Here is a 14,162-nt window from a genome sequence, read left to right as displayed (position 1 = left end):
AGACCCAATTAAAACGCGGCATAGGGTTTCCACCCCACCCCCCCCGTATAGAGTTACATATAGCTCATGCCCCCTCTATTATTTTACTTTAATCTGGCTTCTAATTAAGTTTGATACTCAGAATATTTCAATTGGAAAATAAAGAATATAAAATGAATTAATAATTATAAATTTTAAATTATGAAAAACAATGAAATATTGTTTTTATCACCTTTTTATTAGAGAATATTTAATGGTCATAAATATCATTGTTTTTTTTTTCTTTTGGTACATTTTTTTCCTTCTTCCGTGACTGTATAGATGACATATTTGGATGAATTTGTGATAAATTTGCATGACAAATCAAATTCAATTTGCAGAAAACATTCAAAACAAAACGTTTTTGCAATACTTCTAAAATTTTGATGAAACATTCGCGAAACCCTAATAAAACAACATTTTTGCAACGAATTTGAAAGCTCAATTTTATTTGAAAGAAAACTTTACCAAACTTTTAATATTTTTCATATTCTTTTTGCTAAAATGAAAAAAAATATTTAGGGTTTTGTAAAAATCATCGAAAACATTTCAAATTTCTTATAGACTTCAATCTCAATTTTACAAACATGTATGACAATATTCGTTTGCAGAATTTTAATAAAATTTTGATTTGTAACAAAAAAAGGATTACTAATTACGCCCTAATGTAATGGAAGTAAGGAATCAAACATAGGTCGATAAATTAATGACTCTTTTAATTTTGATGAATTATATTTCCCCTAAATTAAAGGTTCAAAGACACTTCTAGTTTTTACCCATCATTCTAGTCCCAAAAGTTTTAAGCCAGCAAATGAGAAAATAAAACGTTGGCTACCAGTATAATATATGTATTTACATTCACTTCAAAAAAAAACTTAATCCTACTTCTATGCAAATAATCTAATAATTAACTATTACTACACAGAATTTAAGAAATAATGCTTAAGATTGTTTGTTAACAGAGATTTTCGTTGAAAGATTATATTGCCGGATATTCGGCCGGATAGTTTCAATATCCGGTATCTAGCCCAACCTTATAAAAAATGTACCTTGATGAACTCTTCTTCTGAAACTTGTCCATCGTTATTCTCATCCATTTCTGTGAAGGCTACAAACAAACAAAAAATCTATCAAAATTCTTATATACATAAACACTTTCTTTGCATGAAAAGATTGCAATTTGAATGAGAAAGTAGTAAAAGGCAATGGAAGAAGAATTATATTCCTCTATGTTCAACAACAGACAAAATTTTACAACAACAAACACTCAGAATATGTACTTTTAATATTAAGAAAAAAATTTAAAAACTAAAGATCGATGTATTCTTATAACAAAGATTATACATTTTTAAACGTCATAGACTTTTGCATTTTATTTCTAAGCATTTAAAACTATAAAAATAACAAATTATTCCTTTGCAAAAAAAGTTTTCAAGAATATTATTTTTAAAATTGTGATAAAACATCACGCAACCTTGCTATGTTTTAATTTACTTCTTTCATGATATATCAAAGAATAATCCACGCCATCGAAATATAGAATACTTGTATGCTTGACATAAATTCTCATTTGAGTTTACAAACAATTTATTAATTCTACTGCTTCTTTGTCAGGCAAGTAACATCAAAACATCAAGAGTAATAGTCTTAGGACTGCCGTGGCCCGTAAACAGGCCTATTACTTTTTACAATGGGCTTGTATGGATGTAGAATATAAATGGTTATTATGACAGGAGAAAAATTGTCATCACTTCATCAGAGTGCATGATAATCTGGTGTAAGATTCTTGTAATACTAAATCAAGACAATAGAAAAAGGTTGTACAATCAAATGCTTGTCAAGCTGTATAAGTATCCAGAAAAAGGTAGGGGGAGAAAGCAACACAAAAATCAGCCACGTGACGTCATAAAAATGAGGGATTACACATCTCTTTTTAGGGGTTTTCTTTCTAAATTTTCCTCTCACCTCCCTCATTTTTATTACGTCACATGACTGATTTTTGAGACACATTTTTCAGAAAAATAATTGTGTACCTGTAGTTGCCAAAACGTCTTGACTAGCTTGGTCTGCGTCCTGAAAAAGAAAAACATCATTAATATTGCCCAAAGAGAGAGAGGGGACAATGGGCTGTTCACTACACTAGCCCCCAAAGATTAACAGCTTTGGGGACTTTAGAGAATTTTGATTGGTTGATACATTAAGTTGAGTGTTCAAACTTTTCCAACAGATATTTTAACCTACAGAATGAGTAATTTTGTGTATAATCATTGGATATGTACATTAATTTTTCGGCCATTGTCTTATCCCTTAATATTGTCATATTTCTTTGAATTAGCAAAGCTGTTTCTTAAATCTCAGGAGAACATCTACTTTTATTTGGTCGTTTTGAGACTGTCCGACGGTTAAGTGCTCAATATTTGAATCTCAACCATAATACATTTTGAAGTATGACTTCGGAACTGATTGATATACGCTGGCTTAAAACAGGTTCTCAGCCATACTAAAAAATCATGATTTACAGAAATTTTATATGATTATTAAGATGAATTAATACGATACGATAAATAACCATTTTTTCTAAGTTTTTCTAAATTTTGTATTGCATATTGACATAATTTCTATCTTCAGTATAAACTCATAAGAGACGAATATTTCAATCAAAATGAAATAATTGAATTTCGTTATCATGCGATCCTTTATTTCTTGTTAATTTTGCACATTTAACCAATTTATATGAAATAATTTTTTCTATATTTTCAAAACTAATGTTCAATAATTGGATGTCATGTCATGATGCATTAAGTAAATTTCAAAACGGGCGATTCATATAGATTTAGATGGTTAGTAACATTCCCTAGACCTATAGGAAGCTTCAATATAAAGGAGAGAACCATACTGATTAAGTGAATATTAAATTTTTTGTTTTGTATTTAAGACTTTATTTTTGAAAAAGAAAACTTCGGAGTAAAATAAAATAACAAAATAGGCGAGATCCCTTTTTGAAGATTTGACAACGAATAGCGGCTTTCATTAATTTAAATTTAAAAATTGATGAATATATAATGTTTCTTTTAGATTATACTAGGGTTAGGTTTAAAAGCCCCACAGGATAGGCACCCCTTCACGTAGTAAAAAGAAGTTTTGGGTATGGTCAATTTCGCGACAACACCTCTTCAGGGGCATTTTCTTCGTATTTTCACAATAGCTTTTAATTAATATTTTTATTAGGTTATTTTAGGTTAGATTAGGTTATGTCAGGTTTGGTGATTGTCCCGAAGGGTTAGAGTCCACTGCTATGGCTAGAAATAGAAGAAAATCTACTGTGAAAATACGACAAAACGCCTCTTAAGAGGCATTTTCACGAAAGGGACTATAAGCGAAGGTTTTTAAAAGAATGAATAAGGGGGGATGATGGCCAACTAACGAATTGTTAAAAAATACTGAAAATCTTTTGAGAGTGTATCTTATAATAATCTCTCGATAATCTCACTCAAAAATTAAAGCATTATAATTCTATAAGAGATTTTTTGTAGATTTGTGCAGTGTAGCTACTTTGCAACTAAGGTTCGGCCATGCGTCCACACGTCACTATCCACATCCGCCACTACAAGGTTAATGGAATAATTTTAATTACTTAAGCTATAATTGTCTTTATGAAGCTTTTTATAATGCCAATAAAAATAACTCTATACTGGCCTACCATTGGTCAATTGAAATGTATATTGGATTGCCATTGGAAATTTAGTCTGTGTACTGGCTTACCATGGGTAATTTAGTCTGTGTATTGGCCTAACATTGGTCTTTTGTATTTGTTATAGGCACTATAAAGAGTCATAATAGATTCTTTTATGAGAGAATTTTAAATCTTCCAATTTTCAAAAGTAAATCCTCGAAAAATATTTCGATGATTTTTAAAAACAAACATTTACCTTTTCATTAATGAGATGAAAAAGATCCTTGACGATTCTTTTCAATTCTTTCAGACTAATTGCACCATCGTTGTTGATGTCAAATACTCTGAAATCAAAATAAACATTAATAACTACGAGATTATTAGAATATACGATCAATCATATAAAAAATATCAAAACTTCTATACAATAAGTATTTTTAACTTTTGAAGCATGATCAAAAACAAATGGATCTAATAAATTATATACTGGATACTATAGTATATATTGGAATCACAACCCAAAATTGTAGACGTCCATCTTGTATAGCAGACGAGAAAATTAAAAAATGTAGTACTTTTTAAGCTTTTTACCATGTCTGGCCAGAATATAAAACCGATTAATATCCGCTGAATTAGAACCAGTTCTCAGTTATACTAAAAAATTATGTATAACATTGAATTACAGAAAGTTTTCCATGAATGTTATAATAAATATCATAATATTAACATTGGTTATCTTAGCCTGTGCATTCGGCCCTTCGGGGCTAATGAACTGGCTTTAATCTTTCAATTTTTCCTTTGTATATCCTAGGAAAGCTGTCTATAATACGATGCGATAAATAAATATTCTAGGTTTATAAACCTTGCTATCTCTATAATGTTTTGCTTGTAATAGACAGACATACATACTACACTAACAATACAATAACTACGCTTTCAATATAAATAGTACTTTTTTAATAAACTTTCAATAGAATAATTAAAAGTGCTTCAAATCCCCCCCCCCCCTCTCCCCAAATCAGTAAATGCTAGAAAGTTAAATGCCAGGATATGGCATTTAGCTTGACAATTTGTAACAGGGCTCGGCAGTTGCTGTCGCAGCTGTCTTCCGGTGATTCTTTTCATATCATAGCTGCAATAATCAGATAAAATTTCACAGTCTTAGCCGCAAAAAAATAGTGGCAGTGCGCTGCCCTTTTTATGGATCCATTATTGTAATGACTAGGTCAGTTTTAATTATTCGCAGATACGATTGGCCACTGCCGAGCCCTGATAAATATCCGTCTCTTGTTTTCTCTATCCTTATTTATCCAGATATAGTTTTTTTTTCTCTCTCTCTCTCTCTCTCTCTCTCTCTCTCTCTCTCTCTCTCTCTCTCTCTCTCTTTCTCTCTCTCTCTCTCTCTCTCTCTCTCTCTCTCTCTCTCTCTCTCTCCTCTTTCTCTCTCTCTCTCTCTCTCTCTCTCTCTCTCTCTCTCTCTCTCTCTCTCTCTCTCTCTCTCTCTCTCTCTCTCTCTCTCTCTCTCTCTCTCTCTCTCTCTCTCTCTCTCTCTCTCTCTCTCTCTCTCTCTCTCTCTCTCTCTCTCTCTCTCTCTCTCTCTCTCTCTCTCTCTCTCTCTCTCTCTCTCTCTCTCTCTCTCTCTGGTATCTTAGATATTGTATTTTTTATATCTAGATTTTTTGTATTATCATTGGATTGTTATTTTATGTTTTTTAATATCAAGTTTTTAAATTCAATTCAATTATTGATTTTTTAATTTTTTTGATTGTTAGAAGCGATGCTAAACTATTGTTTAAGTATGTTTGTCTGTCAATTTACTTCACCCTCTTATCCACTCTGCATTTATACCTGCCTTTTTTTGTTTTATCAACCTATATATTGAATTGCAATAAAGAGAAAATCTGAGTTATATTCTTTTTATATCTCAATTTGTTTGTTTTGTTAAAGCTTGCTCTAATTGACAGAAAGAAGTGAAATAAGATCTCTCTCTCTCTCTCTCTCTCTCTCTCTCTCTCTCTCTCTCTCTCTCTCTTTTTTTTCTTTTTTTTTTCTCCCGTTCTTACCTATCTATCTATTTTTCTTTATCTATCTCTATATTCATAAAAAGGACTATCCCGTTACAATACAAGGACGAAAAATCAACACATCTCTATCGCTATGGCAATATTTTTCTTTCATTCTTTCACTCCTTCTATCTCTCTCTATTTCCATTTATCAATCTATCTATCGATCTATTAATCTATCTATCCATTTATCTATCTATCCATTTATCTATCGCTCTATCTATCTATCCATCTATACATTTATACTTCCATACATCCATCTATCTGGCCATAAATATATCTTTCCATTCATCTACCCATATATCCATCTATTTATCTATCTATCTATTCGTCCATCTACTTATACATCTATCTATCCACTAATAAATATATCCATTATTTATTTAGTCATAATTCTATCTTATATGAAAACATTTGCGAATATTATAATATGCAGAGGTGAACGTACACCTTTTTTAACAACCTAATAACTCTTTTCCTAGTGTCTCGTATTTCTATCTAATTTGGTCAATTTATTATTTTTCAGATTAGGTAATTTCTTTTCCATATTTAGACCATGCTATAATAATTCTTGTAAATTACCAGTTCTTTATATGGGTTTTAATCTTTTTTCAAGTTTTGTATTTCCTACTTTTTCAAGCTGTTAATTTCTCGACGTAGCTACATTAAAAACTACCTAATGAGGGAGGCGACATTGGACTGTAAATTACACAGGTACCCAAAGTTAACTAAACATGTTATTTTATGGTTGGCTTAAAAATTTTAGGTACTTTTATTCATTTGGGATAAATTGGTTTTAAACTAGCAGTGCCAAACCTATCGACCAATAATTTTAATCCACAATAGGGGAACTTACCTAAAAATTTGTTGAAGATTTTCCTCTGGTGATCCGCTGGACATTATGTACAAGACTATCATAAACTCACGAAAATCTATGTGACCATCCTGAAAAAAATTAAAATAGAAAATGCAATAAATCAAATGACCGTCAGAGCATTACCGATAGACTGACAGACAAAATAAATTATATAATGAATACTCATTGGTATAGGGGATATTAAATAAAAAAAACAGCTGTCTATCTTGAATAGCAGTCGTTATCCCTAAGCAATCATAGCTGACAAACAGACGGATAGATAGACATTTTAAATGCTATATTAACAACCAGCGACTCCGCCTCTTGCATATATAACTCTTTGTTCGTAGGGGTAGAAAGGGGCTAGAAAAATAGCTAGAAACCATCCAAAATCTTAAATATGAAAATATAATAGCCTAAAACCATCACATAACCTATGTGAAGCTTGCCTGAATTAGAGAACCCTATCGGTTCAATGATTATTGGCTTCTTTAGATTCAGACAAAAAACCTTAAAAGTTTACATGTAATAGAAAGGATGGATATCAGAGAATATTTCAAAAATTTGTATTTAGCTCTCTATGTCTTTTAGTATTCTAAAAATAAAAATAACTTGGATTGTAGATTGGACAAAAAAGTTATAGATGCACACGTAATGAAAACTATCCTTTTTTCGTTGATGAAAAAAATGATATTCAGTGTGTGTTTGTGTGTGTATGTGAGTGTATGTGTGTGTATGTATGTGTAGGTTACATCTATCCCTGATTAAATTTGTAATCTAATATGTAACATGCTCTCTTCATCATATAGATACAGGCAAACATGAATATCACAATGAAAAGAAAAAATATTTTGTTTTTGTTGGATTATTTGATGTTATAATAAATGTAAAGTGGTAAGTTTTTTCTCTACTGAACTGATTGAGTTATCCTTTTTAGGTCACCGGATAGTTTTAGGCTATTTTATTTTTTACAAAAAAAGACTTGTGATGGTTTTAGTATACTGTATGCTTTTATCCTCCCTTTTAGAATAAAGAGCACAATGATGCTAGGGTTACATCGATTAAGTACAGAAAAGACAATACTTAAATAAAAATTTTTGGAAGTTTTTTTATTGAAAGGTCAAAGACTCTTTATGAGAAAAAAAACTAGAGTACTTCTATTCCTGCATCAAAGTATATCTATGCAGGAAAGAAGGGGACAATGGGCTGTTTATTACACTATTCCATAAGTTTTTAATAACGTTGTCTTATTCGTTAGCTTAACAACTTTGGGGACTTTTATTGAGTTTTAATTGGTTTATTCATTAAGTGTCAAAACATTTCAACCAATAATTGTAAACTACAAGAGGGAATTTTGTATACCATCATTGGGGATGTACATCAATTTATCGGCCATTGTCTTATCCCTTTAGATCACTGATATTAATGTGGCAATATATGTAAAAACAAAACAGCAAAATGTGTCATTACATATTCTATTTTATGCAAAAACACAAGGATTATTACGCTTAGAATTAGCAAAGTTTTCATACAAAGAAGAAATTTAAGGCTCGTAACTTCCAATGTCGTATCTCTACGGGGTATTATCCCTGCAGGCCACTCATACCAAATCTTTACCTAACCAAAGCATCAAAAAACGCAATTTTTTTCGATTATTTTGGTCGAGATGAAGTAAATCGCCATTATTAAAGGTTGAAAACAGTTTCTTTATGAAAAAGGTTTAGCTAGATTATACAGTAGCTAGATCATGTAGCTTGGTAATTAAATTTGTAAGACTGTATCTTATGTTGCATATATGTAATGTGTACCCTATCAACAGGGCAAGGTCTATGGAAGAATAATTTATATTATAAATGTCTTCTTTCATGTAGTTAAAAGTAAGATCACTTCAACAAAAAAATATTTTAGTTAGAAAAAAAAACTATTCTTCCCCTAACTTCAAATAATTTTACAGTGTTGCTTCGAAACTGATTAATATCCGGTGGATTAGAACTGTTTTGAGCCTTACAGAAAAATTATGTTAAAGAAAATTTTCCACGAATATTTAAACAAAAATCGCAAATCAATGCTAGTTTCAAAATTTTGATTTTTATTTTAATATCCGCGAAAAAGCTGTCTCTAATTCGATGCGATACATAACTATGATCCATAAGACAACTTCTTACTGTAAGTAAACATATACCAACATAGCGGGAGATCCGGAAAGTTTCATGTGTGGCGTCATACAAATACCATGTTTAACTCGAAATAAATTATATAAAAACAAAAACAACAAACAAATACGTCTAAAAAGGAAGGATTAGAGGGGAAGGGGGAATGGAAACCCCTAAAAAGTAATGGATTTAGGCGTATTTTTATGACGTCACACATGTCACTTTTGCGCGTTACTACTTACATCATTTGTGTCATACATTCTGAATATGTGTCTCTCCAACTTCTCTGTATCTGTTCCGGGATAGCATTCCTGAAAAAAATAAATTGTGTTTAAAAATCAGATTTTATGCGGATTTTTAGCATAATCCTCGCCCTATTTAAAGTGAGTAAAGTGAGTTTTTATAAAATTTGTATGATTGTCATTCAATCAATAATACAACGTCTTTTGTATGTCTAATTCCCTACGAGGGTGGCAATTTCATTACCAATCAGGACATATCCATACAGCGTAATTAACCTAACTTTGGCTAAAACCCAGAGAACTAAAGGGATAAGACGATGGCCGATGAATTGATGTTCTTCTTTAATGATGATACACAAAATTACCCCTTCTGTAGATTGTAATTAGAGGTTGGAACCATTGGACACTTAATTTAAAGCCACAAAATTGGTAAGCTAACGAATAAGAAAATGTTATAATGAATCTTTGGGGACTTGCGTAATTAACAGCCCAATGTTATCTCAAAATTAAGTGCGATAGGGGGGGGGGGGGGGTGTGGAGACAATATTCACGTTATACAGAATTGTATTCACACTATTAATAATATCAAACTTAATAAAGTTAAAATTTCGCATGAACTTTTTAATTATGACCGACTGGCCGTATATAAAAAATAGAAGATGTTAAATTGGAAATCGATAAAACTATAAATTCTACATATGTGGATGAGATCATTTATAGGAAAAATTTCTCTTCATTCTTTGTAAAATTATGTTCTTTGACATAAAGTATTCTTTATACTGTCTTGCTTTAGTCGAAAAAAACAACTAATTTAATTCATCGGTGGGTGAATATTTGCAGGCATTTGAAGTGATAAAACAGCTGATGATAACTTAATTAAAACTATTGGTTGAAGAGTTTGAACACTACTAGTTTGATAAAAGTAGGCAAAGGAATTTCTTGTATTCATTAGAATCCGGTGGATGGGAACCGGTTCACATCCATACGAAAAAACTGTGTCTAGCATCGTATTATATCCAGCTTTCTACGAATATAAAAATGTACAATAATAAAATTAAAACCAGTTTTTTTGCCCGTGCCTTCGGCATCTCGGGGCTAAAAAACTAGATTTAATCTTATAATTGTCATTCTATATCCGCGGAAAGATGTTTATAATACGATTCGAGAAATAACTATCAAGCATTATGGTGATTAAGGAGAAACCTAAGGATAAGGATTAACAACTTTGGATACCAGTTTTATTAGGATATTTGGGTTTGTTGAATATTACTAATTCTATCAATCACTAAATTCTGTTATTGATTACCTTGAAATTATGAAGGAAAATTTGTTTTAACATTTTATTTATACATTTGGGTATCATATATATCAATTGATATATTTAATGTTTGTGGTGTATGTATAAATAGAAAAGTCTTGTGTTATCAAAAGTACAATAATTAAATATTCTTTTGCCTTATAATTAAAAGTTACATAATTTATAAATCAACTTTTTTTCATGAAGAACTCTTTATTGTATCAACAAGGATGAAAACAACCATAATTACAAAACCCAACATTATAAAGTAAATTTTTGTTCTAATGAATTTTTACGTATTTTCTACATTAATGTGTAATAAAATAAGTGCTACGCTGATAACATAATTACTAGTTAAATATTACAAATAGACCTACTGACATTCTTGTAATGATTCTTAAGTTGATATGCTTTAAAGATTACACTTCATCGATTAAATATGAAGGTAAAAATAATCATTCAGACGGACGGACACACCAAAAATGTAGAAAATTTTGAAGCCACCATGATTAGCTAATTTGTATTCCTTACTTTTGTCACAACTCACAATTGAGTTGGAACAACTTTCTTTTCGTAACAAACTTTTTAGTAGCACAGCTACTCTATATTTAGTTTATATTTGTCTGTACGTTAGTACGTCCGGCCGTCTCTCAAATGTAGTCAATATCACAACCAATACAATTATACAATTAACTCTTTCCTAATAATTTCAAATGTCGAATTTCAAAACATTTTTCTTTTTATAATCTAATTTTTGCTGCACTGCCATTAGATATAATTGTCCTGTTTATTCTCTATTATGACAGAGTTTTTAGTAATAAAGTTACTCTATAATTCACTTTGTATGTCCGTCAGTCCGTCCATAACGCTATGGGGGAAATGCGATTTTCTTGGTTGCTATCGAAGATATATGGCTGAAACTTTTGGTGAATATTCACTATGAGAATGAGCATCAAGTATATAATTAACTTTGTCCGCCAGTCTGTAGCTCATGCATAAATACATTGAAAATATTCTTATTAATATTTCAAAAAGGTTTCGTGATTTCTAAGAATTATTGCACATTTATTAACTGCACGTCCTCTCAATAATTCATTTTGACTGTTTGTCATTCTTTGAATTTTTAGTGCTTCGCTATTTGTCATCCTTGTTTTCTTTCTATACCTTTTGTACTGTTGTCTATATTTATATTTAGAAAAAACTACTATAATGTCAACAATATCTAAAGATTTATAAAGTTATATTATTTTTCTCAATAACTTTATTACAAATATAAAAAAAACATAACAAACTGTATTAACGCGCGATTTTTATTTATTGCATACAATTTTTATTTTGGAAATTTGTATTTGAAATTTACAAATCCAATAATAAATAAAAAAAAATTGAAGCACAGTAATGGTAAGATAAATAAAATTTTATTAAAAGAACAGTATTTTACAGTGAGAATAGAGAATTCATAAAATATAATTTGTAATGATTAGACGGTATTAATCAGTGTTTTATCCCATATATAAGTAGTAAGCTTTTATTGTCTGTAGCTAAGGATTTGGCAAACCGCTGAACCGATAAGGTTCTCCTTCTTATCAGTAAATCTTCTTATAAGTCCAGGGAAGGCTTTTCAATATTTTTAAGGAAGTTATCTCACAAATAAAAATATTTTTGTTTAATTTTTTTTTTATTCAAATTAAAATGGGGGGGGGGCGATTTTCACCCTCAACTTAAATGCCTCTAGAGGCTTCAAGGGGGCGTAGCCGCTAGCACAATAATAACGAAAGTATTCTCTTGGTACAAGTTGAGCAATTCATTAGAAGATTAAAGATTGAAAGAAAACTAAACTTAACAAAACTTTATTTCCCAAGACAATATTCAACTTTCAACTTTACAGAGATGACATCATCTATAAAACATAAATAAAAATGCTGTTAAAAATCAGTTGCTATGCTTTCTAAATTGTACTATTACAGATATAAACTTATGAAATTCAAAGCCAATAGAATAATTATAACATGCTTAACATGCATAAGTACGGACAGACCCTGATTGTAGAGTAGCTATGCTTTTACCAATATTTATGATAAGGTTTAAAAGTTTACAAAATGATTATTAAAGTTGTTGTATTGTTAAACTTTTGAGGATTTAAGCTAAAATATAGCTCAATTTAATGTTCTAACTGAATGTTCAATTCACAGAAAAATACCGACAAAATTTTGGTGGTAAGGGTTTGTTAAAATAGTAACCAAATAGTTTAGTTATACTGGTATTTTAACAAATACATTTATAAATACTCCTTATACATATACCTTTTTACTTTCTAGATTAAAAGAAAAAGTTTGTTATGAAGAATAAGTTTTAGTTTACCTAACCAAAAGTAAATATTGACAAGAAAAAAGTTTAGGAAATTTGATCTATTTGACAAATACTTTCATTACATTGTCTGTTTACATTTGAAAGTTGCTTTAATTAATTAGCCAATTAATTAGAAAATTAACTAGTACATATCAGTGGTGTGTGGTATGGGGGTGTAGGAGGGTGTCAACACCCCCCTTACAACTGAAATTTAGAAGAACTGGCATCTCCTTTATTTTATTATTGGGTCAAAATACTTAAATGTTAAACTGTTGGAAAAAATATATAGACAAATTTGGTTGACGTTTATAAGAATAATTTGGGGAAAAATAAATTTATTGTGAATTAAACTATCCTTGTATCCATGATTTAAATAAGCAGCTTTGTACTGTGATTAATATAGCTGCAGTAATGGTTAGTTGTTTGCTTGTTAGTTTCTTAATTAACCAGCCGTGCCAATTCTAAATTCAAGGTGTGCTTGCATTGCCGCACATGTGTCACAATTTTAAATCATTAAAACTTCTTTATTCAACCCCCCCCCCCCCCCCACCTACCACTCCTTTCGTACCCCCCTTCTGTAGAAAAATCAAAAAAAATATCTTTTGATTTAATAAGCAGTATATAATTTTATTATTAATTCAAGCATAATTTCTTTTTATTTATAATCCAACTGAAGATTTGTAAAAATTAAACAATGAAACACTGTGTATTGGATTTTTAAAATAAAAATAACATCTCTCTATCGCATTATATGTATAAAGTTGTAAGGTTTTTGTCGGCCGTTAAGAAGCTCTACATCAGTTGGTTTTAGGCTAGTTTACTGAAAACCCTTTAGCTAATAGGAAGCAAACGCGCGTTATTTTTTAAAAAGCAAAAACTTAAAATTGTCTTAATTTTTTGGCAATTGTATACTTATTATCAATAGAAAACTATGCGCAAACGTATACACACCTTTACATACATACATATGTTTGTTAAAACAAACAAAAATTTGGGGAAAAAAGAACTCTTTTCTTCAAATTTTATACTAAATTTCAGGTATGTACTTTGCGAAGAACTATCTTTTCTATAGGTGCAAAATAATGAAAATTAAATCTTAATATATGCGTCATACTAAAGTCATTAAAATTGCTTTATCGATCTCACAAAAGATCTTAGAACGATGAAGAAGTGGGAACTTTCATCTTTTAGATACAAGTATCAATGAAGACAAAGACAGATATATTAAAGGGGCCTTTATTTTATGATAGTAGAGCTAATAAATTGTAATAATTAGAAATAGAAAAGTTTTTCTAGATATACAATATGAAGAGATTTTGGTATTTGATGAAATATTTTTTAACCTGGATACAAAATATTTTTATTTATTTTCTTAACCATACAGAAAAAAAAAAATAGGTAGTTCTTATTTATTTTAAGGTTTTGTAAAAACATTTTTCCTCTTATTTTAAATTAGCAGACAAATCTTTTTCTAAAATGCATTCTACAGTATTTACAATTTACATTTTCCT

General features: G+C 30.1%; 2 protein-coding genes across 7 annotated transcripts in view; one reads left to right on the top strand and one right to left on the bottom strand.

The window, feature by feature from the left end:
- LOC145328805 (uncharacterized) overlaps positions 1-14,162 on the top strand; it is a 243,393-nt gene that overhangs the window by 24,440 nt on the left and 204,791 nt on the right. The window lies entirely within an intron of this gene.
- Positions 1-14,162, bottom strand: part of LOC145328807 (neuronal calcium sensor 2-like) — an 84,023-nt gene that overhangs the window by 3,079 nt on the left and 66,782 nt on the right. For all 3 annotated transcript variants that reach the window (XM_080172683.1, XM_080172681.1, XM_080172682.1), the window contains exons 4-8: positions 9,006-9,074; positions 6,611-6,699; positions 3,948-4,035; positions 2,052-2,091; positions 1,068-1,126 (exon numbers count right to left, since the gene is read on the bottom strand). In XM_080172683.1, coding sequence (XP_080028809.1) covers positions 1,068-1,126; positions 2,052-2,091; positions 3,948-4,035; positions 6,611-6,699; positions 9,006-9,074 — 345 coding nt within the window. The remainder of the gene's footprint in view (positions 1-1,067; positions 1,127-2,051; positions 2,092-3,947; positions 4,036-6,610; positions 6,700-9,005; positions 9,075-14,162) is intronic.

Source organism: Acartia tonsa, chromosome 9, assembly GCF_053477335.1.
Source record: "Acartia tonsa isolate MP-2025a chromosome 9, ASM5347733v1, whole genome shotgun sequence".
NCBI classification, from domain to species: Eukaryota; Metazoa; Arthropoda; class Copepoda; order Calanoida; family Acartiidae; genus Acartia; species Acartia tonsa.
Note: the sequence above shows the minus strand (reverse complement) of the source record. Positions and strands in the feature narration are given on the sequence as shown.